At 43.2% G+C, this 13,670-nt stretch overlaps 3 protein-coding genes across 5 annotated transcripts; 1 reads left to right on the top strand and 2 right to left on the bottom strand.

The window, feature by feature from the left end:
* The first annotated feature begins 153 nt into the window (after positions 1-153).
* On the top strand, positions 154-3,073 carry MRPL40 (mitochondrial ribosomal protein L40). The gene is made up of 4 exons (XM_062589843.1): positions 154-256; positions 909-992; positions 2,199-2,354; positions 2,480-3,073. The coding sequence occupies exons 1-4, from the start codon at positions 213-215 to the stop codon at positions 2,787-2,789; spliced, it is 594 nt and encodes a 197-aa protein (XP_062445827.1). The 5' UTR covers positions 154-212; the 3' UTR covers positions 2,790-3,073.
* Positions 3,074-3,400: 327 nt separating this feature from the next.
* Positions 3,401-5,343, bottom strand: C17H22orf39 (chromosome 17 C22orf39 homolog). The gene is made up of 3 exons (XM_062589844.1): positions 5,154-5,343; positions 4,905-5,072; positions 3,401-4,242 (listed from the first exon to the last, which is right to left on the bottom strand). Exons 1-3 carry the CDS (start codon positions 5,175-5,177, stop codon positions 4,117-4,119), a joined length of 318 nt encoding a protein of 105 aa, XP_062445828.1. The 5' UTR covers positions 5,178-5,343; the 3' UTR covers positions 3,401-4,116.
* A 153-nt stretch (positions 5,344-5,496) lies between these two features.
* On the bottom strand, positions 5,497-13,629 carry UFD1 (ubiquitin recognition factor in ER associated degradation 1). Of its 3 annotated transcripts, XM_062589840.1 has the most exons (12): positions 13,558-13,629; positions 12,785-12,917; positions 12,090-12,122; positions 11,108-11,229; positions 10,629-10,759; positions 10,142-10,214; positions 9,374-9,442; positions 8,853-8,918; positions 8,604-8,651; positions 8,049-8,137; positions 7,214-7,295; positions 5,497-6,380 (listed from the first exon to the last, which is right to left on the bottom strand). In XM_062589840.1, the coding sequence occupies exons 1-12, from the start codon at positions 13,558-13,560 to the stop codon at positions 6,306-6,308; spliced, it is 924 nt and encodes a 307-aa protein (XP_062445824.1). In that variant the 5' UTR covers positions 13,561-13,629; the 3' UTR covers positions 5,497-6,305. The 3 variants fall into 3 exon arrangements, with proteins under 3 accessions (XP_062445824.1, XP_062445825.1, XP_062445826.1); XM_062589841.1 differs by lacking the exon at positions 7,214-7,295; XM_062589842.1 differs by lacking the exon at positions 13,558-13,629 and having other exon boundaries at positions 12,811-12,894.
* Between the last annotated feature and the right edge of the window lie 41 nt (positions 13,630-13,670).

Genomic DNA, 13,670 nt, shown 5'->3' with positions numbered 1-13,670 from the left:
CCGCGCCGCCCTGGGCCGCTCAGGCCGCATCGCCACGTCCCGGGGGCCCCGGCGCCTCGCTCGGGCCGGGCCAGCAGCGCCTGGAGGGGGCCGCGGCCCGGGGAGGGGCGCCGGGGCGCCCCGGAACCTTTGCGAGCCGGAACGGGAGCGGCGGGAGCAGCGCGCGGGCGGCGCGGTGGGCGGGGCGGCGCCGCCGCCGGGTGACGGGAGCCATGTTGGCGGCGGCGGGCCGGCGGCTCGGCGGGGCCTGGCTCAGGTACGGCGGGGGGCCGGGCCGGGCCGGGCGGGGCGGGGCGGGGCGGGGCGGGCGCCCCTCGCTGCGGCCGCGGGCTGGAGCCCAGCGAAGGCACCTGGCGGGGGCCGCGGCGAGCGCCGGGCTCTGCGGTGGCTCCTTCCCCGGCGGCCTGGGCCTGCGCCTCGGCGCCGGTGGCCGTGTGGGCAGCCCTAGGCCGTGCCCCGTGAACTGCCGCGAGAAGCTGGTGCTGAAGCACGGTAGCGGGTTATCTTCCTTTCGTGACATCCTCTGAGGCCTGGGAAACTTCCTCTCTCTGGTTCCGATTTAAACTGCGGTTACTTTATTTCTCCAGAATGAGTCTTTCAAACAGCATTATGTGAATCTTAGAATAAAATCACTTTAATCCATTCATAGACTTAAGTTATCCATTTTTTTGTTCGGACCCATCTGGATTCAGTGTTGAACACTCCGAAGTTTGGATTCAGTTACCTGGTTGAAGAGGTCCATTTGTCTCTGGGTTGATGCCATATACTGTCGTGGCCTAAACAGTCAAAGGTGATTCAAAACTCATCATTGTTCTGTATGACTTTAATGAATATTTTGTACAGTTTCCCAGATCAACGTGATCAAACTCAGATTTTCCTAATACTTTATGTTTCTTTTTCTTCTTTAGTTCATGGCTGCCCCAGACGGTTCAGTTTCAAGGAAGTCACTGGCAAACTTCATTGCTGGCATTTAAGGCATCTCTCCCTATGAGGTGACTGCAACTTTCATTGAGTTACATAGATGTGTCTTCATCTTTACAGGAACATAAATTTTCCCCAATCCAAGTTAGTTTTTGAACGCAGATATTTGCATTTAGGATATTATATGCAAAAACAGCAAAGCTGTTGGGTCCTTGAGAAGAGTTTAATGCTAATCTATAAAATTATTGCATGTACTTGCATGCATGTATTGCATGTAAACACACTTAGTTGTGTTTACTTGCTTCCTCAACCATATAATATGGTTGGAGATTTGTGGTTCATATTTAAACTGTGTTCTACAGATCCCTTCTCAGCAACAGTTGAAATGAAAAACTAGCTAAACTGAAAATACTTTATATTAAAGTTATATATTAGATAGCCTATATTTATGCTCATACGATTTGGTATCCATACTTGTTTTGATGCAACTAGGTTTAAATTATTGTAGCTTTAAGATACGGTAACTTTTTGCTACTATCAGAGAGACTTTCACATCCTACAGGTTGTTTGTCAGTAGGCTGTTTGTATGCAGTGCTGCAGAGACAGTGTGCCTCTTCTAGACATTTGAACACCAAACTTAAAAGTGGGAGCGCCTGCTTTCTAGTACCCATTTGCAAAATAAGTTGGTTGCCAACCAGTAACTGCATTATCTCTAAGTTCCTACCTGTAAAGCAGAAATGATACCCTACAGGACTACCATGAGGATCAGTTTGTTTGTGGTGTGGCGTATGTCCTCTTACATATACTGGGTTTGTATGGATAAGTACAACAGAGGAGTAATTTCTGGACCCTGAATTTGGCTTCAAGCGTGGAAATTTTAAAAACTTGTATACAATCACCCTCTCACTGTTTTTCAATCTTAGATGACCAGAGTATTTGAAGATAAACCTGTTACCTGCCCTGTTGCGCTCTGAGCTAGTTAGAAACAAGTTCCAGTTCAAATTTTGTGGAACTTCCTAAAGTAATTCTGACCTTTAGCACAGAACTGGAGGTTGCTCTTCTCTGGCAGATACAGTTCTATCTGCAGAAAATCTCATAACCTTGTGCTGGAAGTCATATTACTTTATTAAAGATAATGACTGGAATTTCAACTAGGGATAAAATTAGGCAATGGGAAGGAATGGTTTTTAGAAAAATAAAGTTGAATTGCAACTTGCTGGTGTTGAATTCAGTGAGAGCATGCCTTCTTTCATGCATGTAATTATTTCCCTTGCTAGAGTACAACCAAAGAAGAAGAAGAAAGTAGATATAAAGAGAGAGCAAGCACAGAAGGATCGTATGAAGAAGAAGATAAGAAAGTTGGAAAAAGCTGCCCCAGAAATGATTCCAATTGAGGATTTTTTGACACTGCCTAAATACTCAGAAAGCAACAGGTAATTAAGACTGTCTTTCACCATGAGCTTGTACTTGGGATGGGATTTTTTTTTTGGGGGGGGGTAATTTGCTCTTCAGGGTGCAAGAGATTTTTCTATTACAATGTTGTTTTATTCTTTATCAGAGTGCGAAGTCTTCAAACTCTGTCTTTTGAGGAGACTGAAAGAAGAGTTCTACTTATGAAAAAGTGGTCTTTGTATAAGCAGAAACAAGACGAGGCAGAGAAGAAAGCAATTCAGGCTCTTGTAGCATCTCAACAAGAGGCACTAAAGGAGCTGCGCCTTGAATCAGAGGAGTTATATCAAGCAGCAATAAGACGAGATGAGGGACTTTTTCCCTTTGAGAGAGATGGACCTAATTACACCCCACCACTTCCTGGTTATGATCCTCCTGAAGGAAAATGTGTTGATATCACCAAGGTATATACACAGTGAGATGTCTGCAGAAAATCTTATAAAAACATACTACATTCTGGAGTGCTGGAAGTTATATTACTTTAATAAAGTAATGAGAAGGGAAGAGTTTATCGTTCATCTGGCATGAGCTACTCAGCTAGTTGAAGAATAAAAGATCAGAATGAGAATGAATGATTCCTTTTGCAATTTAAAACCCTGTAGGTGTGTGACTGCAATAACAAAAAACAACCCAAAAACTCACCACCATGAAATGTGTTTTCCTTTCAAAACCAGCTACCTAGGTAATAAAACATTCAACAGAACTGTACTGCTCTACTTCTTTCCCATACTAGAACAAGCCTAGGGAAGTAGCATTTCACAGAATATTTTATCTGCCTTATTTCTCTCATCCCTCCATATGTTCCTGAGCAGTATTGTTTGGTTCTGCACAAACCCAAACTTCTAAGATTCCTATGATATGAGGAAACAGTGGTACAGTAATTACATCAGTCTATATTAGAAGAGAGGTAGTAGCTGTTTTTCCTGCCTTTCTTCTATTCAGACTTCACTGAAATATCCATGTGTATAATAGGGAGGGAGGAAATGGATGAAAAACATTCTGTGACAAAGCCAGAAATAAGTTTTTTTTTTTTTTTATTGCCTTGTAGTACAGTAGGAAGTTTAGTGTGTACTTAGTATGTAAGTAATATTGTAATAAGCTGCTATATTTTACAGTATTTGCTTAGAATGAAACTGACCTCTTTTCAGTCATTTAAGCTTTTATTTTTGTAGTAACACTGAGTACTGCCATAGACATTTAAAAAGAACAAACACCACTGTCCAAAAGCAGTTTCACAAAGGCAGGCATGCTTCAGGATCTGCAATATCATGCTACCACAAGAGAATCTTTGAAGTATGACAACACTGAATCTGTATAATGCCTTTTAAATGCTAGTGGTTATGATCGTCCTGCACAGGCAAAGAGGAGTCCTAGCCTGCTTTTGTGTTCTCAAGTGGCAGGTCTTGGGTAGTGCCTTGCTCCAACAGTGTATAACAACAGCAGGTCAGGGAAGAAGTCCTTGTTGAGGAAGAGCAGTCGGATGTGCTAACTTGAGAGCTGTTTGCATCTCAGTTGGTGAAAAGAAGTCCTGAAGTGTGAGACAGCAGGAAGGAATCAAGCACTAAATTCTCGCTTTAAAAAATACTGGCTGTTTGAATAAACTTTCAATATTTCTCGAATGAACTGGTGGACAAACTATACAGGGCAGAGCTATAATTCTATAACTTCAAGATCATGTGGAAGGAAAAAACAGCATTGTCCTGCACTGTGTATTACATACTGACCAAATATGGCATAACAGTCTTGTTATTTTGGTTTGTCTTGGTCGAGTGGAAGGTACCAGTCAGATGGCGGGCTCTTCCTGAGCTGCCACACTGGAGCATATTTCTGTTTTTCCAGAACTCGAGATCTCTCACTCTTGCACAAAGCTTCCTGAAATACAGGAAGAAGTATTACCCAAAGTATTGTTGGATGCTCAAATCTTACACAGGCTGTTTCCTACCCTAACCGAGATAAAATCAGGAACACAATTTTACTATGGTAAAATAAATATTGTGTCAGGAGACAAGCTTTTAACTATGTCATATGTACATTTTGCTTTTGATTCTCCCATAATAAGGAAAACCACAAGTTTTGTGCTACCCTCCCCAGAATTAGTCCTTGTTGGCTAAAAGGAAGACTGCTGCTCCGCTCTTTAATAAAAGAAGTTTGTTCCCAGTGTGTAAAGGGTCAGTAGCAGAGAGCTTTTCTGGGCGCCTCAGGAATGCTTCTGCCCTGTAGCATGATAATCTTTCATTTTCAGATAAATTACTGGGACAGAAGAGCTTTTTGGTGCACAACACAAAATGATTCAGTACAAAAACATCCCTTAAAAAATCTCATGGATGTCCTTCCCAACCCAGCGGCCAGTTTTTCCAATTCGTCCTGACAGTCTTCGGGACGCGCCGCTACCGCCTCGGGAAGCGGCCAACGGTCACCGCAGCCCAACGGCCCGCGTCGCTCGGCGGCGCCTCACGGGGCCGCGGAGGGGCGTGGCCAGGCGCGAGGGGCGCGGCGGCGGGGGGCGTGGCCAGGCGCGAGGGGCGCGGCGGTACCTGCGCGGCGGCGCCGGCGCCGCTCTCCCAGGCGCGGCAGGCGGCGTAGTCCGCCCGCCACTGCGCGCAGGACGGCAGCTCCCCGTGCGCGTAGTAGTGGTGGAAGGCGTGGCGGAGGCCCCGGCACTGCTTCCACTCCGCCCAGTAGTCCTCGCACGACCGCGGCGGCTGGGGACAGACAGACGGCGCTTAGCACGGGCCGCGGCTCCGACCTCCCCCCGCCGCCGCCGCCGCGCGCGCCCCGCTCACCCGCCACGCCTCGTTGCCGGCCATGCCGCCCCGCCGCCGCAGTCCCACCCCGGCGGTCGAGCCGCCCCCAGCCGCCAATCCCTGCGCCGCTTGCGGAGAAAGCGTCCCAGCCTCGCCAATGGGGAGCGCCGGGACAAAGCGGCTGCTGAGCGTCACTCCCTCTCTCGCCGGACAGCCAATGGCAGCCACCTCACCCCCCCTTCCCCCCCGCACAGGTGCCGCTTGCGGCCGGGCAGCGCAGCAGAACCCTCCGCGTGACGCAGCTGCGTGCTCGTGACGCAAGGACGACGCTTCCGCCGCCGCGCGGGCCGCTCGCAGGCGTCCGGAATCACCACACACCACCTGTTATCAGGACCTTTACTGCGCGCTTTACGCGACGCGCTCGGTTAACAAGGTGCCCGCAGCCCCCACGGTGAACAGCGCAGGTCCCCTCCTTCCCGGGCGGCGCACGTTAGCGCCTCTGCCTCGCGGTGCGCCCAGGAACGGCCCACGAGGCGGCCGCACGCCATCGCAGGCGCCGCAGAAGGTGGGGGTCGCATGCCCTAGAGTGTAGGATACCTTACTCTATCTGAACTATTAAAAAGGCGTGTTATTAATTCTAAATATAAAAAGCGATGGGGAGGGGTGTCAGAGCCTGAGGTGCCTCAGAATGATTTGTAACCCAGCCCCTCAAGCTAAGATCAAAGAGGCTCCCTGCACAAGGTCTTCCAACACTTAAGTGTTAGCCTTCATTCACACCACACCAAAAAGCTGATCGGAAATTGTGGCAGAATATATATAGAGAGAAGGAAATCAAGCACAAAGCAATGGGAGACCATCATCACTCAGGATATAAAAGAGGGTAGAATGTAGTCTAAGAACTGGACCTTTTAGTAAGGTAAAACTCATTGGTTTTGCTTCCCAGGTTTACCTGAGATAAACTTTCCCTCTTTCCGACACATACAAAAACCCCACTGCTTCAAAATTCCTAGAAGTTAATTTTCAACTGAAAACTAAGACAGTCTTAAGCTCCATTTTTAAACATGAAACCAAAATCAGTAAAAGTGCTCCTGTGTTACAAAATGGTCTCTCCTCTCAACTGCAATAACTAAGATCCAATATACTGCAACTGTTAATTTATTTTCTTCCTAACTGAACTGAAGGTTCCACAACTTATGGTTTTCTTCCCTTTTTGCGCAGGGATTGGCCTTCTCCTGAAAAGGCAATAAACCGGCTTCCAGATTCATCCTGAATAAAGGAAGGAGAAAAGGTTGTTACCTGTTTTCTTTGCTCACTGCTTGTGTAATACGAACTGAACAATCACCAGAAAAAGCATCCTAGCGGAGCAGCAATAAACTGCAAACATTCCACATCCTTATCTGCATAATAACCGCTTTTTTCCTTCAAAAAAATATGAGCATTTCAGTGACCTTTCCGCAACTTAACACAAGTATGCATTGGCTTATTAAACGTTTATAAGGTTAATCTTTCATCAGCAAGCAAAGCCATCAGAGCTTGCTTTCATGTAAATGAAACTTACTAACAGGATTTTGTAACAGCAGTTCTCTGTGAAAAGTCAAATACAGAGAGAGAGGAACCACAAACTCAGACAGTGGTTCCACTGCCTTCAGCAAAAAGCTATTATTGCCAAATAAGAAGTTCCTGCTTTACACAGGACAGTGTTTTTTCAACTCCAGTCTATCTCTACAGGATGCATGAAAAGTAACTAAAGCGACTATTACAGCCATATGGTGAGACCATATGCTGAAGCAGATGAGGGGACAAATCAGACTAATCAATGGCCCAGCATAACTAGAGAAATGAGCAAAATAGGGCAGTGCAAATACAGGAACATACAACTGGGAAAGGATTGTGAATTCAGTTGGCTCTTCAGTTAATCTTTCCCTTGGCTGTATCTTCTCAATTGTTCTGCTCTCAGATATACAATATCATCAGATAAGAAAAGTGAACTACTCCAAACAGGTCTGCCAGAATTGGCAAGCAATGTAGACTGCTTTGGAGATAGATACCTGATCTGTCACATATTCTGTGTAAGATTAGCAAGATCAAACTTTATGTACCTCTTCAACTTTCTTAACTAGCGGACGTGAGTTTCTAATGAATGTAATTCTACCAATCTTGAAGTCATAGTTTGGTATTCCTCTGGAAAAGAAGCATGACAATAGTATAATAAAGAAGAAACTTTATACAATGAAACATCCAGTACAGTGAGACCTGTTCTATTCTTTTCAATGCTATACCAATGCCTGCTGCAATTTTCATTACCATATAATCACAGAGTTAAACTATTGCATTATTTCCTGAAGGTAAGCATACATTGCATGAAGAAAATAATCAGATATTGAAGCTGATGCACAAGTTTGGCTGTGGCATTTTTCCCCAGCATCTGTGGTTTCCATGGGGCCAAGGACCCCTTTTCAGAAGGGTTCAAGTTTTATTGAGACACTTATAAATGAAAAAAAAAAAAAACGCATCCCTCCACTGCTTCCAGAAGACCACTTCTATTAAGTCTGAATCTAGAAGCTTGCTTCTAAGGGGAAGAAAAAAAAAATCCCATGGCCTTTGTTTCTGGCTATGTGCCCAACTCAAGAAAGATCTCACTGTAAGCCAAATTTCATTATAGAAAATTGGCAGGGTTCTGTGCCTTGCTGGATGCAGCTCATCAGCCCCAGTCTCGACCTGCTGCCTCTGCCTCTTTGTCTTCTACAGAGCAAGAACTAAGAGAGTTTTGGCAGCACTTTAAATAGTCAGGGAGATCAGTCTAGAAAATTAGACTGTGTACGTTTATATGCAGATATCTGAGGAAATCAGCTATTTTTTCCTGCTTTTGCTGTATAAACAATGTACTCGTTCCCTCATCCTTCACTGGCTGAAAAGTGAATGAAACAGACATACCTTCGAATGTCTCCTGGTTTAATTGGTGACGGACTAGGCTCAACACCTTTCTTCTTACCATCCAATCTGTTCCCAGAACCAGAGAATGCCTACATACGTACAAGACATATAATTAGGTCTTTATACATTCCACTTCAGAATTACAAATATAATGAGTTTTGATTTAACCATATCTTGTATTTGAATGCACACTGCACAAAAATACTATATTCCCTAAAAAAATACCATCATTTTTATTTATTTGACTCAGTATGCTTATTTTTAGTACATATAATAAGCTGATGATCCCTAGGTGTAGGAGTACGTTTCAGTCTCCTGTTTAAAGACTGGCCTTTTGAGGTCAGAGTTACATGCCATGAGCACCACAAACCATCAACAAAGATGACCTACTTTCTGAAAAGCAGGCTGTAGGAGTTGCAGCTGCTGGGATTCCTAGGTAGAAAGCACACTTACCAGTTAATGAAGAACACCTCTAAGAAGAGAGAGTCTGGAATAGGATTTTGCTTTCCCTCACCATTTACAACATTTAGAAAACAGTAGAAATAGAGGACTTACACGAAATCCTAGGTCACTCACATATCCACTGTGGTCTGCTTCAGCATCCTGTGAGGAGAAAAAAACAGTTACTTCAATATGTGCATGTTATGATAAGAAAACAGTTCCGCATATTTCTGACCAAAAAAAATACAGCAAGTCTTCAAACCCACTGTTCATTCGGAAATGGACTGTTCTAAACAGCCATCTCCTACAACCAAGGCAGGTAACTGGTGAAAATGCATTTTGAAGAACAGAAGTTTCACTTACTGTGGTCTCTTCATGTTGTGCACTTCTTTCTGGTTCTTTGTACCCCAAAGGAGCATCAAAATCTACCTATTTACACAGGAAAATAAGCATAATCAATATTTTTCTTTTCATAAGCTTTATATCTCTATTCCTCAGAACTCCAGAAACTATTGCTCCATTTTAAACAAGAATGAACTGAGGTTTGTTAAACATTTTTATTACGAAAAAGAGAAGACTAACCCTCCCACGTATGAGTCTCGGCATGTACTTGGAATGGACCAGGAGAACAGAACTCTGCAGTGCAATTGGAGACTGAAGGTCAAGACAAGGATATTAAGTAAGCCTCTTCAGACTATAAGATGATATGTTGAAGCTACGTATGAGATTTTAGGCACTGGAGGCACCTGAAGGCATATTAAGTGCCACCCCATCTGATTTTACCTTTCATCAGAGGTACCTGATATTCAGTGCTATTAATGGACAACCACCTCCTTTTAGGAGGACGTAGTAAGAGCAGACTTTCCACAACAGTGTGAACTTACATTCATATCACATTCTATGATGGACACAGCCTTATCTGGTTTGGTCTCCATTACCCGAAGCTCATATATCTGAAATAGTAATGAATATTTTAAGATTGTACATGAGGGAGCACAATGTAACTAAAAGAAAAGCATAGCTAAACCTTTCCCTTCAGAAAGTTTGAAGTAAATTTAAACACATGCTCTTTAGATTGGGGACTGGATTCCGCAGGGTCTACATAGAATATGAGAACAAAGGTATTAACCTAGACATGATCGCTATATACTGGAGCTAGGAAATCTAACTGTCAACCTGTGTTTTTGAAAGCAAATTATGGATTCAGGATGATTTCTGTCCTATGATTTATAAGAAGTTTGGAAAAATCAAATAAAGTTTTCTCTGATGAGTCAAAGACCAGTCTAAATAGCAGCTCAGAGGAAGATTTAATTGCCTGTTTTTCAACAGAAAATTGATTGTGAAATCTACTATCTAGGATTTGCATGTCAACAATATTGCACAGCTCTGTGTTTATTGTTTTTGCAGCACCATCCAGAAGTTAGCCTGCAACCCTAAGTGATCAAATGTGCACATGGGCTGCCAAAAGCTTTATCCACTACTGCTCATCTATCAAATCTATCCACAGAATGTAGTCAAACTATATAAGTGGTCACAATACACAGAAATGTGGGAGTTTTTTTTTTTTTTTTTTTTTAATATAGAGCAGATTTTTTTTCCTCAGATTGATGGCATCCAAATTAAACCTGCACACATGATGTTGTATACTGTACCTTTTCATTGTAGTTGATGGCAATAACATCCCCAGTAGTTAGACAAGCAAAGTTTCTCAATGCATTTTCTAATCTTTGGAGTATGTTAAGGTGAAACGTATTTGTGCTCAATGTAACATCAAAGCTTTAAAAATTACTAAGTTATAGAACTCCAGTCCTTGATCTCTCAAAGACAGTTTAAAAATCATCAGTATCATGAGCAGCCTTTTAGTAAATACAAAAAAAGTACAACATACTCTGTAGATATTCTAAGGGACACTCAGACTCACTGGACTTTAAACCAAAATGCATGCTTTCTCACTCTAGACTGCACTTTGAGCTTGCAACCTCTCTGTATATAAGCCCTCCCTCCATTTTGTCTTCAGGCAGTAGTAGCTATCTGCTACTGGAAAAGTACAAACAACACCTGAAAAGCCAACCGTGCTTCATCATCTCAATCTGGGAGAAAACTTTTGTTCCCTGCTCCATAGTTGAATAGAAAGGATACACAGCTTTGGGATTGGTGATATCAAGAAAATCTGGACTCTGTGGCTGAAATTTTGAGTAAGTGGCAACTTGGAGATTAACACTCTCCACCTGTACCAGGCCTCCTTCTTCCAGCAGCAGATTCTGCATCATCTGCAAGAATAACAACAAAGATGCAAACCCGTATCAACACAACAGATCTTTTTTACTTTTTTCCCTTGAATATACTTATATACATTGGGGCCACCATCTTACCTGAAATCCACCAGTTTACTTCTATTTTAATTTCAGGAAGACAACAGTCAGGTGCATCTTAAAAAGCAGTCAGCTCTGCATATTTAGTTAACACAGAAGGAAACCTGAGCTGTAACTGAAAGCAGCCGCTGGAACATGACTAGAAAGATGTGCAATTTCAGCAAACCATTTGCTTCTTTAATATTAAACTGGCAACTCATTAATCCTACCCTTCAGGTTCTGACAGGTCAGCATGAGACAACTCACCCAGTGTGGAAGGTAACATATGCCCTCATCAGCCACAAATTCAAGCACTCCACAGTGTGTCATTCGGTCTGAATTTTTATTGGTCAGCTTGAACAACATTGGGTAAGTAATATTAAGTCGGCCTGGTGAGGAAGAATAAAAAGAATTTAATTTGTTATAAAGCCACTTTTACAAGGCTTTTAGAGATTTAACATTAGCAAGAGAATGGCAGAGAGTATAGGAGATCCATCCCAACCATTGTTCCAACTCCCCGAAAATACACATCCAGGAGAGAAAGCAGATACACGAATACTCCACTGCCATTGCATTTAAGAGCTTTAAATGCCTCCCCAGAATTTCCTCAAACTAAGAGATAAGCAGGCAGTGGGTATTAGCAAAAAACAAACAAACAAACAAACAAACAAAAAAACCCCACTATTGTTATGCCCTTAGGCTTTTATTAGCTAGCTCCCAAAGATTTCCAGCATCCCTTGCCTATTTTAAAAATAAATCCTGAGTTAATTTATTTCTCAAAAAAACTCTAATAAGGAAGAAACACAGAGAAGAAAAAAAATCCTGTTAAAAGTGGCAATAAACACCATTTAAACTATTAATTCAGTTATCCTCTTTCCCACATTTCAAGGTTCATTTTCATTTATTCTGTCTTTAAAATAAATTTTTCCTCAGGGAAGTGTCCATAACAAGTAAGTGAGATTAAGAACTCACTGGATTAACTGTAACCATTACATTGTGTATGTTATTAATAGTTAATAAGTATAGATTCATGCATGCAGTAGCTTGGTACTTCAGATGTCTATACTTAAAGGCAGACTGAATTCCTTAACTCTGAGAAACAAAATATGCCCCTAAATGCAACTTTTAAACAACTTAATCTTATGCTTTCTATTTAAGCCAGATTTTAAGAGATAATTTTTAAAAATACTTGCTTATGCGTATATTGATATTTCTAATGTTCTTATTGCAAAATAACATTTCCACTTACTGAGTTGATCCAAAGCAGATGGTGGCATAATTACTGCAGAAATTAATAAGAGAATTAAAGTAAGATTATGAAGAGTATGACTGTACAAAGAGAATGTAACATACAGTTTTAGCATTCTTTCCTGTAGAGTAATATTTACTCTAAAGTTGCACGTAAATTAATATTTGAACTACAGATTCCAGTAGAATCAGTCACAACAAATACACCTCCGAGCATAGGAATTTTAGATTTTAATCAGGAATTAGATAAGACAAAATTTTACAATACCTAGTACTAAAGGAAATGTTTCCTAAAGGTACTTTAATTTGTTTATGCTTACATGTCCCCTTGAGTTGAGGCTAACTCAAAACAACACAGCATTGGCCTGAGAGATGGGATTCTGAAAGTAAAATTGGACAACCTATTTTCTTTCTTCAAGACAAGTTAAATTATTAGTCATGAATTTCTCATAACAGTGATAAGATCCTTAGGACTGACTCCCTACTAAATTTTTTAGACAATAATGCAATTAAAAAAATCTTCCTCCTTCCTTCTTATAGCCCCTTAGCACTCTTCTTGCTTAAGCCACACAGCCAACAGTACATCTCCATACTGTCCAACAATGTTTCTACAGTCTTGACCAAAAGCTGTATTACTTGATATTATTCACAAATAGCCTTCAACAGTTTATTAGTCAAAATAAAACATGCACATACTCTTCCCGCCTTTCTCCACATCTGACCTGTCATTAGGTCCAGCAAGCATGGATACTGAGAAGCAACGGTATTGAGTTGAGAATCGGTTCTGGAAAACCCGTGGGATTGGATGGTCAAACATATTAAAAGAGAACTAGGAAAGGGAGAAAAAAAAGCAACAGTGTATTAACATGACTTCTCAAGTATAAGGAATCGAAGTATTACCACATTTGCTAACCATATTGAAGTGTCTTGAACTCTGTTTAGCTAAAACTATGTTTACAAGTCCTATATTTGTTTTTCCTAATAACTGAGGTGCTGTTCTTCTTTCAAAACACAAGTCTTTATAAACTGTATGTATACGTCATGAACTGTATGGTAAAAAATATGGTAGCACGCTGCTAGATTACATTTAGAGTAAGATCTGAGTACAAGTGTTTGCAGATGGAAGTGCCCAAGCCAGGAACAGCAGGTATTCACCGAGGCTGCATGCGGAGCTCTTGCCCCGGACCTACGGCTCATGCTGCACGGGAGGGAAGGCCCCACAGCGCGCTCCCATTACTCCCGCACTGGGGAAACAGGTCTGGCAAAGGAGCAGAACCTCCCTGAGGAGAACCGGCCGCAGGCCGGGCCGGCGGCCGCCGCAGGGAGCGCGGCGAGGGAAACCCGGCCCGGCTTTCCGCCCCCACCGGGGCCCGGCGCCTCGGGTCAGGCCAGGCCGGGCAGCGCGGCGGCGGCAGCGCTCGGGGCCCAGCCATGACGCGGCACCTCCCCCCGGCCGCCCCAGGCCTCACCATGGCGGCGGCGCTCGAGCTCCTCCTGCCCCGGCGCTGCCCCTCTCCCGCCGGGCCCCGCGGCCGCTGCCCGCCCCGCCCCGCTCCCAGCGTGCCGCGCGGCGGCATGTCAG

This window comes from Rhea pennata, chromosome 17 (assembly GCF_028389875.1).
Source record: "Rhea pennata isolate bPtePen1 chromosome 17, bPtePen1.pri, whole genome shotgun sequence".
NCBI classification, from domain to species: domain Eukaryota; kingdom Metazoa; phylum Chordata; class Aves; order Rheiformes; family Rheidae; genus Rhea; species Rhea pennata.
Note: the sequence above shows the minus strand (reverse complement) of the source record. Positions and strands in the feature narration are given on the sequence as shown.

What these genes read in the sequence shown, in the direction of transcription:
- MRPL40 (XM_062589843.1), top strand. Translation starts at nt 213, where the DNA reads ATGTTGGCGGCGGCGGGCCGGCGGCTCGGCGGGGCCTGGCTCAG. An exon ending in CTCGGCGGGGCCTGGCTCAG is followed by an intron (nt 257 to 908) that starts GTACGGCGGGGG and finishes TTTCTTCTTTAG; the next exon opens with TTCATGGCTGCCCCAGACGG. An exon ending in AAGGCATCTCTCCCTATGAG is followed by an intron (nt 993 to 2,198) that starts GTGACTGCAACT and finishes TTCCCTTGCTAG; the next exon opens with AGTACAACCAAAGAAGAAGA.
- C17H22orf39 (XM_062589844.1), bottom strand. Translation starts at nt 5,177, where the DNA reads ATGGCCGGCAACGAGGCGTGGCGG. An exon ending in CCGGCAACGAGGCGTGGCGG is followed by an intron (nt 5,073 to 5,153) that starts GTGAGCGGGGCG and finishes GTCTGTCCCCAG; the next exon opens with CCGCCGCGGTCGTGCGAGGA. An exon ending in GCGCCGGCGCCGCCGCGCAG is followed by an intron (nt 4,243 to 4,904) that starts GTACCGCCGCGC and finishes CCTGTATTTCAG; the next exon opens with GAAGCTTTGTGCAAGAGTGA.
- UFD1 (XM_062589840.1), bottom strand. An exon ending in AAACCAGGAGACATTCGAAG is followed by an intron (nt 7,296 to 8,048) that starts GTATGTCTGTTT and finishes CTTCTTTTCCAG; the next exon opens with AGGAATACCAAACTATGACT. An exon ending in TAGTTAAGAAAGTTGAAGAG is followed by an intron (nt 6,381 to 7,213) that starts GTACATAAAGTT and finishes TCCTTTATTCAG; the next exon opens with GATGAATCTGGAAGCCGGTT.